This window comes from Monodon monoceros, unplaced genomic scaffold (assembly GCF_005190385.1).
Source record: "Monodon monoceros isolate NGI ecotype Baffin Bay Population unplaced genomic scaffold, NGI_Narwhal_1 Super_Scaffold_18, whole genome shotgun sequence".
Lineage (NCBI taxonomy): Eukaryota > Metazoa > Chordata > Mammalia > Artiodactyla > Monodontidae > Monodon > Monodon monoceros.
The window spans coordinates 67,621,190-67,639,988 of NW_021703774.1; the positions used below are offsets into that span (position 1 = coordinate 67,621,190).

General features: G+C 39.9%; 1 protein-coding gene across 1 annotated transcript; it reads right to left on the reverse strand.

Moving 5' to 3' along the window:
- Positions 1-8,218: 8,218 nt before the first annotated feature.
- LOC114898835 (T-cell surface glycoprotein CD1b-2-like) lies at positions 8,219-12,498 on the reverse strand. The gene is made up of 6 exons (XM_029228953.1): positions 12,351-12,498; positions 11,870-12,136; positions 10,913-11,191; positions 10,417-10,695; positions 9,843-9,936; positions 8,219-8,940 (listed from the first exon to the last, which is right to left on the reverse strand). The coding sequence occupies exons 1-6, from the start codon at positions 12,409-12,411 to the stop codon at positions 8,919-8,921; spliced, it is 1,002 nt and encodes a 333-aa protein (XP_029084786.1). The 5' UTR covers positions 12,412-12,498; the 3' UTR covers positions 8,219-8,918.
- Positions 12,499-18,799: the final 6,301 nt, after the last annotated feature.

Here is an 18,799-nt window from a genome sequence, read left to right on the forward strand (position 1 = left end):
CTTATTTTGGAAACAAATTAGTCTTGATTCGGCTGTGTTTGATGGAGATGAGGGTAATTAGGGAGAAAAATATTATGTTTCAATAGATATTAAATTCTAGTTCTGTTAAAGCTATTGTGTTAAGCACACTTTTGCCTTAGTATTCAGGAGGACAAGAAAATTACCTAGTAGAGTTATCACAGAGTATAACTACTCATGATATATGACACTGCTTGCTTTAAGTCTATTGCTAAAAGCACATGTACAAATGCTTGTGTGACAAATGGGTGTAATAGATTATATATATATATATATATATATATATATATATATATATATATCCTCTAAAATGATTCCCTATTAACGTACCTCTGAGCTTGTTCACAATATCTGATCAGTTTTCCCCCAATGTGAAAAACTAGGCAAATATAAAGGAGGCCTAGCACCCCAGCTGCTTGCTGGTGCAAGCAGCTGACTCACCCCAGCATTGAGGAATGGACATTTTGATCATCAAAGTTTTCTACTGAAAGATTTACAATCAAAGTTAAAATGATGGAAGAATCTGCACACATTGAAGTGTGGGGAAGTCATTCTGGCTTATACATGGTGTAACTTAAACTTTACTGACCAAAGTGGCCTGTTTTGTGAACTTTCAGACATGCATTGTACACCCACTTTGGCCATTGAGGATAAAAGTACATTTGAAAGTCAAAATAGAGCAACCATGGTTCAGACATCCAAGGTAATGCTAGGTGGCCATTGTAGATGTGACCTCAGATATGTTCCTGGGTTGCTGAATTTTCTGAGCTGTGTCAGACTAGGGGACACCACTAGCCATTCTCAAAGCAATGTCTGCTGGCAGCTAGAAGCTGCAGCCTTACATTTTCAAGGTTTCCTCTTGTAACAATTAAATTTTTAGACAATAAGATTCTGTAGATCAGATGTTGGCAGAAAAAAAGGAGTCTGTGTAGTGGCCAATAGCTCCTATTGTGTATATGTTAATACAACACCAGAAGTTAAACCCTACTTAAATAAAAGACTGGCTATCTGGCTACAAGTCTCCCCAAGGTGCTGGGTCCAGACTAGGTTTCAGGTTTATTCTCCTGATTTCCTCATGGAATGAGATCTGTTTTCTCTCTTAAAGTTAGTTTGAATTGGATCTGTTGCACCAAACTGGCAGACCAATGGATTGAGGTCTTAATCATAGCAGACTCAGATCCAGGACTTGGAACTTAGGGATATTTATAATTTGGTGTACCTTCCCAAAACTGAGGCAGGACTATGCCCCATTTCAGCAGGAAGTACCCAGAGTGGTTGTCCTCATGTTCTCTGAAAGATTTGGGGAAGGTTGAAAGACAAGGTGGGATTGAAACCAAGTCCCCCTACACCTGAGTTTCTCTGCTGAGTTTATGATTAACCTCTATACCCAATATGTTATTCCCTTTCTTATCCAACACATGTTCTCCTCAAGATTGAGAAGTATCAAAGAAAAGGGGGGATTGAAACTGAGCAGGACCCTGGGCCTCCTGGGCATGAAAGCCTTTCTGGCCCCCAATTCTTGTTTGTAGAAATTATGTTTCACTCAGCTCCTTGACCCTCAATGAATTCCAGAAAGCAGATTCAAACAGTTGTTAATCAGGGAAAGGACAGAATGCAGAAACAAAGGAGGAGCAAGCAAGAAAAAATAGGGCAGCCTTGGGAAAGTGTCCTGGTTCCTCCTCAAGAAATATACATAAAAATATCTTTAAGTTCTTCTGCAAGACCCCCTCCATGTGGAGGATCGCAACTTCAGACTGAGCACAGATTTCTGGAACACTGCCCTGTTACCTCACCACTGAACAGAAGAAAGTCACACACCCTGCACCCCAAATTTTGCCTGTAAAAACTTTCCCCAAAAAACCATCAGGTAGTTCGGGATTTTTGAGCATGAGCCACCCATTTTCCTTGCTTGGCCCTACATAAATCTTTCTCTGCTCCAAACTCTGACATTTCAGTTTGTTTGGCCTCACTGTGCATCAGGTACACAAACTTGTGTTCTGTAACACTACTGGTATATGACCTTCTTTTCAGTAGTTCTTGACCTTTGGAGCTGCCACTACTGGCAGAGAGTTCCTAAAACATTTGGAATTTCCTAACTTTTGAAAGCAATCAAGATATCTTTTGTTAGTTAATGAAGTGACTTTGGAACCCCCCTATATAACCTAAGGATGGGTGCTGGTTGTCAGTGGAGACAATCATGTGATTGGAGGGTTGGAACTTCCAGTCCCACCCTCTGACATCCAGGGAGGTAAGAGGGACTAGCAGTTGAATTGAACCCTATAGCCAATGATTTGATCAATTTACCTATGTAATGAAGTCTCCAAAAATAACCCAAAAGAATGGTGCTTGAAGAGCTTTCAGTTTGGTGAACACATTGAGGTCAGGAGAACAGCAGGATTAGAGTGGCATGGAAGTGCCACCAACTTACCCCATTTCTTGCCCTTTGCATCTCATCCATCTGGCTCTTAACTATCCTTTTATAATAGGTGATCTAATAAGTAAATGTTTCTCTAAATTCTGTAAGCCACTCTAGAAAATTAATCAAATCTAAGAAGGAGGTCAAGGGAACCTCCAATCTATTTGTGACTGGCAAGTCAGGTTGCCCCCTACAGTCTTGTAGGTCTGAACCCTTAAACTGTGGAATCTGATGTTATATCCAGGTAGATAGTGTCAGAATTGAATTGAATTATAGGACACCCAAGCTGGTCCAAAGTGTTGATTCTTGGTTGTGTGAGGGAACCCCCTCCCTCACACATTGGAACTGGGTGATCAGAGTCCTTATATCACAACAGAATAAATGCAAAGAGAGTAGAAGGAAGGAGATAATAAAGAAAATGATACAATCATAGAAATAACCAACAACTCAAAACATAGTTTTTGAAAAAATTTATAAAATTGATAATCTCCTGTCAAGATCAGAGAGAGAAAACAAAGAAAAGAGAGAGAACCGATTTCTAAGATCTGGTTTAAAAAGGCAGGGTACATAATTATGAACCCTATAGACATTAACATGATAAAAAGAAGATATTATGCACAAGCCAACAGTAAATTAGAACTCTGAACAACTTGGACAAATCCTTTAAAAACACAACTTACCAAAGAGGACACAAAGAAATAGACAATTTGAAAAGAGTTATATTTATTTTTTTTAATAAATTTATTTATTTTATTTTATTTATTTTTATTTTTTTGGCTGCATTGGGTCTTCGTTGCTGCATGTGGGCTTTTCTCTGGTTGCCACGAGAGGGGGCTACTCTTCATTGTGATGCACAGGCTTCTCATTGTGGTGGCTTCTTCTTGGGAGCATGGGCTCTAGGCATGTGGGCTTCAGTAGTTGTGGCACACGGGCTCAGTAGTTGTGGCTCGTGGGCTCTAGAGAACAGGCTCAGTAGTTGTGGCGTATGAGATTAGTTGCTCCGCAGCATGTGGGATCTTCCTGGACCAGGGCTCGTACCTGTATCTCCTGCATTGGCAGGCAGATTCATAACCACTGCACCACCAGGGAAGCCCCATTATTTTTATTTTTAAAAATTATCTGTGAAATTTAAAACTCCCTCCCCTGCAAAAACTTCCCAACGCATGTCTTCACTACTGAATTTTACCAAATATTTATTTTAAAAATAAACATATAACAGAAACTCTCCCAGAGAACAAAAACAGAGGAAAGATTTCTTGACTTGTTTTAGGAGGTTAAATCCCTCAAAATACCAAAGAAATTATAAGAACTAAAAAACATTATAAACAAAATATTAGCAAACTGAATCCACATAATACTTTATGAACAAGACAGATAAGTTGCAGAAACACAATTTTGTTTTACCATTTGAGATTCAATAAGTGTGACTCACAACATTAAAAGGAAAAAAAAATATGTAAAAGATTTTGTCATTTCATGATAAGCCCTAATGAAATTCAGTAGCCATCCATAATAATAATGATAATAAAAAACATTTAGCAACTTTGAAAGTGTTCTTAATCTAATAAAAAGTGTACATGAAACACTTGCAGCAATTATCATAGCTAATATTCTCTTGAATAATTCTTATCCAATACAAGTAAAAAGATGAGAATGTCAGATGTCAATTCTATTCAACAGTGTACTGCTGTTCACAACAAGTGCCACTGAGCAAGAAAATGCAATAAAAGAGATCATGAGGATTGAAAAGAAACAACTGGAATTTTCATACTTAGAGCTGTCATGAGAGTATGCATAGAAAATCCAAAAGGACCTACAGATAAAATATTAAACTTAATAAGTTAATTTAACACGGATACTGGAAACAAGGACAAAATATCTATTAACATATTTCTATAGATTAGCAAAAACCACACAAACACATACACATGCACACAAACTCTCATATAAAAAGATTTGAAAAGCCCTTATATTCTGAGACTGAAGATCTGTTTTTGAAAGTCAGTCATCCAGAGGTCATAGTTAAAGTCATGGGTAAATTAAGGTTTTCCAAGGTAAGGACACAGAGGAAAATCACAAGTCCAAGAAACCACCTTTGTGGGATGATGACTTGGGGGAAGGAGGAGAATAAGAAGAGTAAAGAAAACAAGGAAAGGCATAGTAAGAATGTGGAAAAACTGTTACAAGACATCAGAAAGCATAGTAATATCAGAATTTTTAAGCAAGTAAATATTCTAACTCAGTTCTTTTAAAAGGAAAAATGAGGGCTTCCCTGGTGGCACAGTGGTTGAGGGTCCGCCTGCCGATGCAGGGGACACGGGTTTGTGTCCCGGTCCGGGAAGATCCCACATGCCGCGGAGCGGCTGGGCCCGTGAGCCGTGGCCGCTGAGCCTGCGCGTCCGGAGCCTGTGCTCCGCAACGGGAGAGGCCACAACAGTGAGAGGCCCACGTACTGCAAAAATGAAATCTGTTGTGCTCATATAACTAAAATATCCAGAGGTAGGTCAGTCTCCACATGTGGTCTTTGGCTCTGTCATCATTCTGTTCTATTTGTGAACTTCATTCCTGGGCCAGCTTTACCTATGGAACAAAATTCTATAGCAACTTGGAGTTTTGAAGGCATCATACCCCCAAGACAGAGTCCCTCCTTCCTCAACCACCAAATATAAACTATTGCTTTATTTAAGTGGGATCACCAATTATTCCAACTAAGTGCTGAGGGAGGAGGTGAAATTCTGTTCATTATCTTAGACCTTGGTTCTCATCTGGGGTCAATTTTGCCCCCGAGGGACATTTGGAAATGTCTGAAGATATATTTGGTTATTGTAACTGGGGAGGTACTACTGGCACCCAGTGAGTAGTGGCCAGGGATGCTGCTAAAAATCCTGCAGTGCATTGAACAACCCTCCATAACAAAGAATTATGCAGCCCAAAGTGTCAACAGTCCAAAGCCTGAGAAATCTTTAGACAAGAGTTTCTTAAAATTAAATGTTCATCTGAATAACCTAAAAGGCTAATTAAAACACAGCATTCTAGTTCCCATTCCAGGATTTTCTGACTCAGTAAGTCTAGAGTGGGGCCTGAAAATGTCTTCATCTAACAAGCTCACAGGTACTACTCCTGCTGGTGGTCCATAGTCAACACTCCATGAAACACTCTAATCAGGGCCCTGGCCTGTAGCTGAGGGTGCAGTGAAGCATAGGACAGCATGTTGGCTCTATAAGATGAGTTGGAGTTTAATGCATCCTGGAGAAATAAACAGCTGTGCTAATGCAGAGAGAAAAAACTATGTCTTCAGTCATTTCCTACCCTGCCCAAATCCTAAAGGCCATGTTGTTCTAAAATGTCCAGGTGGGAGAACTGCTTCCAGTACCCCTGGCTTCCGAAAAATTCCGCTTGCTCTGATCTCCCTTCCTAAGTCCTTCAAAAAATATACCCAGACCTTGCCTGCGCCCGCCCAGAGCCAGCAGTCCTCCACGCACCCCGCATCCAGTGAGATGCGCTGCACACCGGCGGAGCGGACATGGGCAGAGCAATGGTGGCCAGGCTCGGACTGGGGCTGCTGCTTCTGACACTGCTCTTACCTACGCAGATTTATTCAAATCAAACAACTGTTGTAACACCTTCAAGAAACTCCTCCCAGCATACCTCAGCTGCCCCCAATCCAGCGAATGCCACCACCAAGGCAAATGACTAGGCTCTGCAGTCAACAGCCAGTCTCTTGGTGATCTCGCTCTCCCTTCTACATCTCTATTGTTAAGAGACTCAGGCCAAGAAACATCTATACTTCTCCATCCTCTAAACCCAATTCAGATGGCATCCAGACATCCAGTGTGACAAAGGAAAGAAAAAAACAGGTCTTCATTGAATTAATCTGCTAGTTCCACACCTTATTTTATTGACAGAAACTGCTGAGGATCCCAAATTTGATTGGTTTGAAGAGCATGTGAAGGGTTTGACTAGATGATGAATGCTAATATTAAATCTGCTGGAGTTTCCTGTACAAGATGAAGAGAGACAACATCCAAAATTAGTTAAGAGATGATTTCCTTAAATGTGGCTTCAGAAGTATGGACACATAAAACTCTACCTTGAAAGAACAGATTTTATCTTACTTAGAGATAAAGAATGAGATGTAGAACAGAGATTCAGTTTTCATTTGGCTCATTAAATTTATAAGGCCATAAAACAATGAGGTAAAACAGAAAGCTTCTGTGATTCTATTTATATGTACATTAGAAGGAATTTCCAGGTGCTACTGTAAATCCTCAATGTGTTGTTTCAGCAGTACTAATTTAATGCTGATGTACCCTAGAGAAAGTTTTATGTTAAGCTATCGCTGTTCTCTTGGGAACTGAAATCTTTCCCTTGGGGACTGGGTTTGACATTGCATTTGAATTTTTATATAGTCATTGATATGTACCAGGGCAATGATGGATTGGAATCTACCCCAAATCCAAGCATAATGAGTACATTTTGCTTCTATACTTATCAACTATTCTTATTCAAAAAGAGCACTAGATTCATTTAGCTAAACAGATAACAAAGAGTAGAATTATATTGATCTCAACTAATTTCAAAATGCTTTTTATTTCTGCATAATGTCGAATACTTTTTACAGTTTAAAAAATGATCTGTTTTGAAGGTAAGATTGACAAATCTTGAAATTAAAAAAGCAAATATGTGAAGGAGCTAAACTATAAATCACATATATTTGGCAAGGGAAGACTGGAAGCTTGCTTACATTAAATTCAGAAAAACTTTTATACTCTTTTCTGTAAATACTTTTTTTAAAACTGAATCAGAATAGCCACATTTGGAACACTTTCTGTTATCAATCAATATTTTTAGATAGTTAGAACCTGGTCCTAAGCCTAAAGTGGGCTTGATTTTGGAAAGTAAATCTTTTCACAACTGCCTCGATGCACGGAAACCTTTTTAAAAATAGACACTCCCTAAGTCTTTTGTTCGCATGATCATACACTGATGCTTAGATGTTCCAAAATCTAATATGGCCACAATAGTCTTGATAACCAAAGTCATTTTTTTCCATCTTTAGAAATCTACACTGGAACAACCATATCCAACAGATCTCAAGCTACTATGTGTGTGAACGAACCTTCTCTTAAGTTTCATACCTGAATGCTGTACATCTATTTTGGATTGTATATTGTGTTTGTGTATTTATGCTTTGGTTCAGAGTAACTTCTCATGTTATGGAATTGATTTGCATTAAACACAAACAGTAAAATAAAATTTATATATATATATGTGTATAAATATATATATATATATATACCCAAATTCTCCCCTCTTCCCCCTTCCTATTCTTTTAATTAAATGAGTTTGGATTTTTTTAATGAGGTTTCTAGAAAACTGTGGAATAAGCAAAAGGATCAATAAACATAAAGTCAACAATGTAACTGACTTGATAAACCACAGATATCAAAGTCCCTGAGAGCAAGAAAAGCCCTCTTGACTCTTTGCTTGAATATTTAACAACCCATCTGCACTATTACTCCTCACCCATCCTGCCTCTCATGCATTCGCACTGGAAAATGAGAAACAGGATCCTTTTCTGATTAATCTTTATATGTAAACTATAGTTATAATATGGGCAGAAGTGGTTTTCTCCAGAGGAGCTCAGGGCAGAAACAAGGAGAGCGTGATATTTTTTGCTATGTGAGAATATCTCAATAAGAGGAAAATCTAGAATATCAACTAAAGAGGAAAAAAAGGAAGGAGATAATTTTGAAAAAAAAAAAAGACCATTAACGTGGCAGTTATAGCAACTTAGATTATTTTATTAAACAAACACATATGCAAGTGAGAGATCTTGCCTGGGATCCATCTAGAGCAAACCTTTCTCTCAAGGAACTTATAAGTAGAAAGAAAAGAAAAACAACAAGAACTGCAATGTTGTGGGTACAGAGTAATGAGGATCTCAGCATGACAGCACACAAGGGAGGGTTACTTTCACTGTAGCATTAAAGAAGGCTTCCTGGAGAAAGAAGCTGCTCAGCTGGCCCTCATGGTTAGAAAATCATCCAAGCAGAGACAGAGGTACTATGTTAAAATAGTTCAGCATCTCTGCAAATACGATTATCTCAGCATAATTATAGTTAGCTCACTTTAACAAATGATATTTCAGCAGAATCACAACAAAAGAGTTCAAATAAGAAGCCAAAGGGATGTCACTGTTAAGTCATGGACATCATTTCACTTATTCCAAGGTATATTCTTTCTCACCTCACATCTATGAAATCTGAGTGGATCCTACTATTGATATTGTCTCATAATAACGATTTTTAATTATTTTTCTGCTAGTGTATAAACTGTGATTTATCTTACAAACTATGGGCACTCTGATTTGTCCAAATCTGATGATTATTTGATGAAATACGATGAGATTGACTCCTGGGCTGACAGAGTTCCTGGACTCCTGGTTACTGATCCCAAATGGAAATGGAGACATGGTGAGGGCTCATGAGATATTCTGAAAGGACCTGTTAAGATCACAAGCAAAAAATTGTTCTGCATAAGAGATATTTGTACACCATGTTCATAGCAGCATTATTCACAATAGCCAAAAGGTAGAATCAACCCAAATGTCCATCGACAGATGAACGGATAAACAAAACAGCCTTAAAAAGGAAAGAAATTCTAATACATACCACCACATGAATGAATTATAAGGACATTATGCTAAGTGGAATAACCAGTCACAAAAAGACAAATAGTGATGATTCCATTTATATGAGGTACCTAGAGTAATCAGATTCATATAGACAGAAAGTAGCATGGTGGTTGCCAGGGACTAGGGGAGCAAGGAATGGGGAATGTGGTTTAATGGGCAGAGTTTTAGTTTACAAGATAAAAAAAGTTCTAGAGATGGGTTGCACAAAATGTGAATGTACTTAATATTACTAAACTGTATGTTTAAAAATGGCTAATGCAGTAAGTTTTTAAGTCATGTATATTTTACCACAATTTTTAAAAAATAGATTTATCAGGACTTCCCTGGTGGCACAGTGGATAAGACTCTGTGCTCCCAATGCAGCAGTCCTGGGTCAATCCTTGGTCAGGGAACTGGATCCCACACGCATGCCGCAACTAAGAGTTTGTATGTCACAACTAAGGAGCCCATGAGCCATAACTGGGGAGCCCACCTGCCTCAATTAAGGAATCCACGTGCTGCAACTAAGGGGTCCGCCTGCTGCAACTAAGACCCGGCACAACCAAATAAATAAATAAATATTTTTTAAAAATAGATTTACCTAAAGATGGGAGTGGGGAAGAAATGGGAAAGGGTCTGCTGGAAATACTGAGGCTAAAATATGTAATAGATAAAATGGAGGGAAAGAGTGAGAGGATGGACAAAAAAGAAAGATTAAAAAGGAAAACTCACCAGCGCCTCGAAAACCATAATGCAAGACATATCAAAAGGACCAAGGAGGGCACTAATATTGCCAAAAATATCAAGCTGACGGAGGTGGGGTGACCTGGCAATTGGGAGAGGACACAGGGATGTCACTTCAAACCCATTCTCTAGTTCTCCTGGCTTTGTTACCCACCTGAGTGTCAGCACCACCGCTATCAGCCTCTGACGCATAGGCATCTGTGATTCTCTCCCTCATATTCCTGGATATCATATATCCACAGCCACCCTTTGTCTCTCCCTCTTACCCCATCCCACCCAGTCTGTACGTCCTTCATTCTTATCTCTTCTATACCTTAGATCATCTACTTTCATTCCTCTTGGAACTGTAGTCCCAGGAATAAATCTCAACCTCTATCTCTCTGTCTCTTTTTCTCTCTCTGACTCTCTGTCTCTCTCTCTCTCTCCTTCCCTCACTCCATTCCTTTCTCCCCCCACGTCCCTCCCTATCTCATCCATCAAATCCCTCCATTTTCCCAGTCCCTTCCTCTGTGCTTGAGGACCATCTCCTCCCATTCCCAGCTGGGCCCCAGTCCTTACTCACCCCAGTAGACGATGATGTCCTGGTCTCCTAGACTGCTGTGCTTCACTCGGCAACTCAGGCCAGTCTCCTCCCCAGCCGTCACATCCAGGGTTACTCGGAGATACCATGTCCCATCAGCATTGGGCACAGTATCACCTTGCTGAGTGCCAGACTGCTTCTGCTCGCCCCTCATCCACATCACCCACACAGGTTTCGGGTAGAATCCTGAGACATGGCATACCAGCAACAGACGGCCAGGCCCAGGACTGGGGTCACTGGACAGCCAGACCTCGAGCTTCACTGGGGCAGGAAGAGGCAGGGAGACTGTCAGATTGTGATTCTAATCTAGAGCATAGGCATTCAGAAACCCACAAGTTTGGACAGTGACCTCTTCTACTCTTATGGGAATCAAATCATTTATTGATTAAGCCCCTCTCTCCTTAGGTACCTCCTACTCTTGAATTCAAAAGTGGCAGGACATGAAATAGAAAAGTCTTATGAAGAGAAAAGAACTAACCTTGCCTCTGTAGTTCGGCCTTCCCTGCATCGAGGACACCAAGGAGAAACCGAGGGCAGGTTTCTGAGAGGAGCGTCTCTATGATACCCCAGATGCCTTTGTACTGAGAGAAGAGTGCACAGAACTGCTGCGCCCTGCTGCCGCCCTCTGGGGCAGGTGCACATGAATGATTCTTAATGCTCGCGAAATCCAGTCCTCCTAAAGCTCCCCTCAAAAAGCTTCCTGTGGACTTCCCAGAACGCAACTCACAGCCTCCTGTGCACTGGATCACAAAGGGGTCTGGATACAAGGAAAACAGGGACAAAGTTACTAAAAAGCAAACAAGAAAGAAAGTTATGGGGAAAGGACGTGGGGCTTTGGATTTGGGGGGTGGGAGAAAGGTCTGAGATGTGAGATGACTCAAAAACTAATTGCAGTATTCAGAGCCTTTTCAGAAAGAAGAGCATTGGGGAAAGGTATGCATGTCATAAATGGTGGGGATGGTCTGCTGTAAGGCTGTAGGGTGGGCCTGAGGGGAGAAGGGGAGCAGCCTGTGATGGACTCAGGGGTACAGCATTCCAGGGTGAAGGGGAGAGTTACACTGAGAGAAGGGATCAGCAGGAGATGCTTGAGGAGATGGATTGGAGGAGGAGGAAGTCACACTTCAGTTCACTCGGGCACAGAGTGGAGAAGCGAGGGCTTTGTCCTTGGGGTTAGAGAGAAGCCAGTTATGCACAAACAAACCAGGAGATGGTTACAAAGGGGGACCTTCATTTATCACACAGGGGTGCAAGAAACAGGAAGAATCTGGGATACTTGTTGGAGGTGTGGAGTCAGAGTTGGAGACTACTCTGGAGAAGTGTGTGCATGCAGTTGGGTAAAGTGGGAGGACAGGACCAAGATCCAAGAGAGTAATAGCCTTAACCAGGAGAGAGCAAAACCATTGGGAATCTCCCCGGAGGAGAGGACTGTGCTCACATTCAATCTGGGCTTTACTGACATAGTCCTGCACTTCCTTGGTGAATCCAATGAAGTAGGCTTGGAATAGGTCCTCCAACTCAGTAAGCTCCTCATCACTGAAGTTGCCCTTGGACCAGGGCTTCAGGAAAATGGCAGTGCCCGAGTCACTGTCCCAGCCATGAATCTGAAAATCATCCAACCAGCCTGAGGCTTGACGTTGTACCCAGGTGCTGTTGGCAAAGGTCAAAATCTGGATAACATGGTAAGAGGTTGGCCCCTGGAAGGCTGTGGGTGGTGGAAGGATAAGAAGAGTGAGGAGAAAGAAAGAATCAGGATGAAATGATAAAGAACCCAGAGTCTGAACAACAACACAGAGTCTAAGACATTTTCCTGCCCCTAGGCTTCTAGCTCCATCCCCAACCTCCAGAATGGGGGGAGAGGGCATGCTTTCATCCAGACCCCCTGCACCTGTTCTGGGAGCTTCCAGAGTTCCTCTTACCATCCTCATTGTCACCACCTGGGACGATAACTGCTAGCAATAGAAGTGGCAGAAGCAGCATTTCACTGGGAACTTCTGACCCTCAGAGCTGCTGTTTGATCTCTAATTTCAGCAAACCTTTTTCTCAGTACTCTATAGTGACTTCCTCTCTCTTCCAACTGACAAATCTCTTCCTCACCCACACTGCACGTCACAGAAATACTGTGTCTTCTACAGCTCTGTCCTCCCACTCTGCCTCTCATTTCCGCTCCAGCCCTTGACTTGCAGATTTTTTTTAAAGTCTCTGGCTTCCAGCTGTTCTCCTTGACCTCAGCTTTCTTCATATTTATTACTTCGGCAAAGCTCCGGTGTGATGTTAAAAGGTTATCTCACCTCCCCAATCCTTTATTTCCACATCTGTTAAATAAGAGGGTAATATTAAACAATTGCTCTGCTTCCAGTCTCTTTTAATCTAGAAGAATTCCTTTGGTTTATACACCCAACTGGACCTCCCTCCTCACTGCCCCTTTCCTCTGGCACTTTGCCATTACCTCTTCCCAACGTTCTCAATGGCCCCTCTTTCTTATCTCATCCCTCTTACCTAGTCTCTCTAACCCACATTATGGTTTCTGAGTGTGGGTGTGTGTCGACAATCATTTACATGCATGCAAAGCATTTAAATCACTGCTTTATCGTATTTGATTCTGGGACCCAAATGCCAAATGCTTTCATCCTATGTGACCCAGGTCACTGCCGCAAGCCCTTATTCGTGCAACACAATCCAAACCCTCTCCCTATCTGTTCAGCACTCTGGTTCTGAATTGCTATAAAAATGTACACCTGATCATGTCAAGCTGATGCTTAAAATATTTCAATTACTTTCATGAAAAATAATCCAAACTCCTACTATGTATGTCAATTTTATATAAAAAGGCTCATATAGATATATCATTCCACAAGAAAAAGGGTGGGGGAGGTGAAAGGAGTGGGATCTGTGAAAAAGGGAAACTGACAAGACAATTTGTACCAGTGAACACTTATGAACGTAAATGCAAGAGTCTGAAATCTGTATGAAATGCAATAGAGAGAGAAGGAGATGGTTATATAGGCCCTCTAGACACACAGGACCCCCAAAGAATAATCTGAGATGGGTGGGACATCCTCTGATTATAATCCAGCCTGGCTGAGGGTCCTGGCTGTTCTGGGGGAGCCCAGTGCTCTTCCTCTGTCACCAGCCTTCCCCAAGCTCCCTCTTCTCACCCCATTGGTGCTCAGGCCACAGGCATCCTCATGCTTGCCTTTCCCTGGGCTCTTACCTGGCCCTCCCACAAGCTCACCTCAGTGGGTGGTTTTCCTGCTAGAGAGCACTGTCCTCAGCACTCCAGTGTCCTGTCCCTGCCCCAGTGTCACACTCTACCCCCTCATCCCCTCTCTGCCAGCAGAAATCTCACCCTCTGCACACTTCCCTATTCCAGAAACCCCACTGCCTTCCACAACACGCCTTTTACTTGGCCTTTCATTTCCCCATTAGCTCGTCTTCAAGCTATTCTCTCCACTTTCTGGCTCCCAGCAGCAGTCCCTGCCTCTGTCTTGTGTCCTCCCCCATCTCACACCTACAGCAGTAGGAAGGGTCCCACCCTGAGATCTAGGGTAAATCACTTACTAGAATGCATTGATCACTGCCCTGGGTCTCAATTTCTCCCACTGTAAAATGATTGGACTAAAAGAACTTGACATTCTCCAATTCTGCTTCAACTTTAACATTCTTTGACTCGGTCTGTGTTCACATTCGTTTTTATTTACATAGTCTTTTCTTTCTGTGCCTGCTGGGCCTCATTTCTTACTTTTCTATGGCTCCATAATGCTCTCTATTCACCCTTAATCTGAGTCCCCAAGGTCTCATCTCTATTTTGTCACCACTCCTCCCTAATTTATCCATTCATTCTAAGTGCTGCTTACCACCTTGGCTAAATTTTGAAACATAAAGCATTGCCTTATCATTAGACCGTTAGATTTCTTTGTGTAAATATATGAACAACAGGCAAGATGCTTTTTTTTTTTTTTTTTTTGCAAAATAGAAGCCAAGAAATGAACAAGAAAAAACTACCACAAAACAGAGATATACCAGGTAAGTTTTATAGTTTGGATTTGGGGGGTGGGAGAAAGGTCTGAGATGTGAGATGACTCAAAAACTAATTGCAGTATTCAGAGCCTTTTCAGAAAGAAGAGCATTGGGGAAAGGTATGCATTTCTTACTTTTTTTATAGTTTTATAGTTTTATAAATTATTTTTAAGTTTTAAAACTATAGTTTTATAGTTTTATAAATTTTTTTAGTTTTAATTTATAGTTTTATAAATTATTTATACATGTTTATGCTGTCATGTATATGCTGACCTTACAAGATGATAAGAAAGTCTTCAAGAAGCAAATCAAATAAGACATTGAAAACAAGAGTGGGAAATAGAAGCTTCCCAGGGCATTGTCGAGGGTTGGTTCCCAAGGCTCTTGTCTACAGTAGCCACACGGGTGAAGAGGTAATGTCTTGAGATCACTCCCCCCACCAAAAAAAAAAAAATGCAGGTTGTTATGAGACTTTCTACTACACCCTCAGTGAAACTGGACCAGAAAAAAAAATCCATCCAACTGAACAGGGAAATAACAAGGAACGTTATGGTTGCCTTATGCTCTGCCTAGGAATTTTTTAAATTATTCTTATGAAATTTCTTAATCACAGGTTTGCCTCACATGAGTTTGGCATTGAAAATATTCTAATTAATTTGGAATGCCCAATCCAAGAAATTAATATCAAAAAAGTGGTTCCAGGAGAGGAGGCATGAAGAGGTAGGGCACAGAGGATTTTTAGGATGTTGAAAATACTCTATATGATATTATAATAATGGATATATGCCACTCTATATTTGCCCAAACCCATAGAATACATAAAGTTTTTTTCTCAGCAATCAGTAAAAAAGAAAAACAATTCTGATCAACTTATGCTGGACAACAGACTGGATTATCTTTCCATGTTCTCTAAATAAAATGATCATTTTTAAATTATTTCTCTGGATAATGTATTATTTATAGAATTTTGTCAGCTTTTTTTAAATTGAAGTATAGTTAATGTACAATTTTATATAAATTACAGGCATACAGCATAGTGATTCACAATTTTTATAGGTTACACTCCATTTATAGTTATTATAAAATATTGGCTATATTCTCTGTGTTGTACAATATATCCTTGTTTGCCAGCTTTTTAAAAATTGAAATTTATTGTCACTTCTGTTGTGTCTTTTAAATATTAAGTATCTGACATAAATCACAGCAAGATCCTTTTTGACCCACCTCCTAGAGAAATGGAAATAAAAACAAAAATAAACAAATGGGACCTAATGAAACTTCAAAGCTTTTGCACAGCAAAGGAAACCATAAACAAGACCAAAAGAATGGGAGAACAACCCTCAGAATGGGAGAAGATATTTGCAACTGAAGCAACTGACAAAGGATTAATCTCCAAAATTTATAAGCAGCTCATGCAGCTCAATAACAAAAAAACAAACAACCCAATCCAAAAATGGGCAGAAGACCTAAATAGACATTTCTCCAAAGAAGATATACAGACTGCCAACAAACACATGAGAGAATGCTCAACATCATTAATCATTAGAGAAATGAAAATCAAAACTACAATGAGATATCATCTCACACCAGTCAGAATGGCCATCATAAAAAAATCTAGAAACAATAAATGCTGGAGAGGGTGTGGAGAAAAGGGAACACTCTTGCACTGCTGGTGGGAATGTGAATTGGTTCAGCCACTATGGAGAACGGTATGGAGGTTCCTTAAAAAACTACAAATAGAACTACCATATGACCCAGCAACCCCACTACTGCGCATATACCCTGAGAAAACCAAAATTCAAAAAGAGTCATGTACCAAAATGTTCATTGCTGCTCTATTTACAATAGCCCAGAGATGGAAACAACCTAAGTGTCCATCATCGGATGAATGGACAAAGAAGATGTGGCACATATATACAATGGAATATTACTCAGCCATAAAAAGAAATGAAATTGAGCTGTTTGTAATGAGGTGGATAGACCTAGAGTCTGTCACACAGAGTGAAGTAAGTCAGAAAGAGAGACAAATACCATATGCTAACACATATATATGGCATTTAAGAAAAAAAAAGTCATGAAGAACCTAGGGGTAAGACAGGAATAAAGACGCAGACCTACTAGAGAATGGACTTGAGCATATGGGGAGGGGGAAGGGTAAGCTGTGACAAAGCGAGAGAGTGGCATGGACATATATACACTACCAAACGTAAGGTAGATAGCTAGTGGGAAGCAGCCGCATAGCACAGGGAGATCAGCTCGGTGCTTTGTGACCGCCTGGAGGGTTGGGATAGGGAGGGTGGGAGGGAGGGAGACGCAAGAGGGAAGAGATATGGGAACATATGTATATGTATAACTGATTCACTTTGTTATAAAGCAGAAACTAATGCACCATTGTAAAGCAATTATACTCCAGTAAAGATGTACAAAATAAATAAATATTAAGTATCTTACAACTGAAAAAAAAATTGGTTTCAAGCTGGTCGCTTCGCAGAAGAAGACACAAACCTGAATTCTAGGGATCCATGACCAATACAATCTTCTTTTTTCTAATATAGGCAGTCCTTGCTTTGCACAATTTCAGTATACACAAATTTCAGTTACCATGGTTTATTTAAATAATACCAATCCCCCAACAACATGGCTCAATTTCAGTTGCCACAGTATACTAAAGATTAGTAATTGAACAAAGCACAAACTTTACTAGTAACTCTTCATTCTATGAACGACTATGGAAATAATAAAAGTGCAATCAGTAACCAATGACATCAGTGACCAATCACAACACTTCTTTCACAGTCTGTCGGTGGCTGTTAATTCTGTTCCATGCATGGACAGCAAAATGTGTACAGTTGACCCTTGAACAATATGGTTTGAACTGCATGAGTCCACTCATACGTGAATTTTTTTTTTTCAGTAAATACAGTCACAGTACTACACGAGCAGAGGTTGGGTGAGTCTGCACATGCAGAACTGTGGGCTCGGAGGGCCAACCGTAAAGTTACATGTGGATTTTCAATTGCGCAAAGAGTTGGTCCCCCTAACCCCACATTGTTCCAGGGCCAACTGTACTTGCATTATCTCCTTGTATCCCAATAATAAATCCGTGTGACATTTAAATGAAGAATAATAGAAAGAGGGAATCGGCCAAGAAAGCTGAAAATGAAAATGCTGGAAGTGAGATTTGAATTGAGTGTAAATAAAGTCATAGAAGAAATAGCAGACGTGGGGAATGTTGACACAGCCACTGGTTGAGAAATTATCGATATGGACCTAGAGGAACTTAGTGAAGGCAAACTTATCAATATAAATGAGAAGGATGAAGGTGTCCCAGATGAAGTGACGCCTACAGAAAACTTCACATTTAAAGAACTCTCAATGTATCAAAAACTCAAAGTGTAAATTGGAAGCTGGCCCAATCTTAGAAAGAATTATGAAAACTCACCAAAGCATAGAAAAGATACTCCATATCTATAAGTTATAGAATGAGAATAAAGCAAGCACAGTTCAAACCGCTCTTGGTAAATATTTACAAGAAAATAAAACATTTAAATTCTGGACATTTTTATCATTTTCAGTGAGAACATGCTAAATTAATATGAGTGTTACTATTTTTTTCAATATCCCTATACAGTTGACCCCCAAACAACATAGGTTTAAACTACGTGAGTCCACTTTTACATAGATTTTTTTCAATAAATACAGTACTACACAATCCACAGTTGGTTGAATCCACAGATATGGAAACACAGACACAGAGGGCCAGCTGTACAGTTACACACAGATTTTATGACTGTGACCCTCACATTGCTCAAGGGTCAACTGTGTGTTTATAACCAACAGTAAGAGGGTTTTTTAATGTTTCGACAAAAATTTTTAAAGGTGATGGAATGATCATAATTTTCCCATTGATTATTTAGGTCTTTTGCTTGGTTTCACTTTGCATGATCATTTTTTAGCATCCCACACTATTATGCAAAGTAAAGACTGACTTTATATTGTAAGATTTGGAGTCAAAATTTAAAAATTATAATTTGTTAACATCCATAATATCTTCTTATTGACATATTACTTCATTTTTCTTTAAAGAATGCCTTAATCCTTTGAAGCTTGGAAGGAATTAAGTACATTGGATTGGGATTCTAATATCATTCTGCTTATGGTATTAATTTTACTAAAATACCATGGCAAACTAGTACCAAGTCCATCAACTTAAAGGATATTTTTGGAAGTATACATTTGGCTTGTTTTCTAGAACCCATAATTTTATTAATATCTTCAAATTTTCCAAAGAATATTGAAGATTACCACAAATTGAATTCCTAATCCCTTGATGGCATAAGCACTTCTT

Bases quoted from the DNA above. Each gene is read 5' to 3' on its own strand.
- LOC114898835 (XM_029228953.1), bottom strand. From the start codon at position 12,411: ATGCTGCTTCTGCCACTTCTATTGCTAGCAGTTATCGTCCCAGGTGGT. The intron at 9,937-10,416 runs GTGAGTAAGGAC...CCCAATTGCCAG, and splicing joins GGACATCATCGTCTACTGGG to GTCACCCCACCTCCGTCAGC. The intron at 8,941-9,842 runs GTGAGTTTTCCT...TGATCTTAACAG, and splicing joins TTATGGTTTTCGAGGCGCTG to GTCCTTTCAGAATATCTCAT.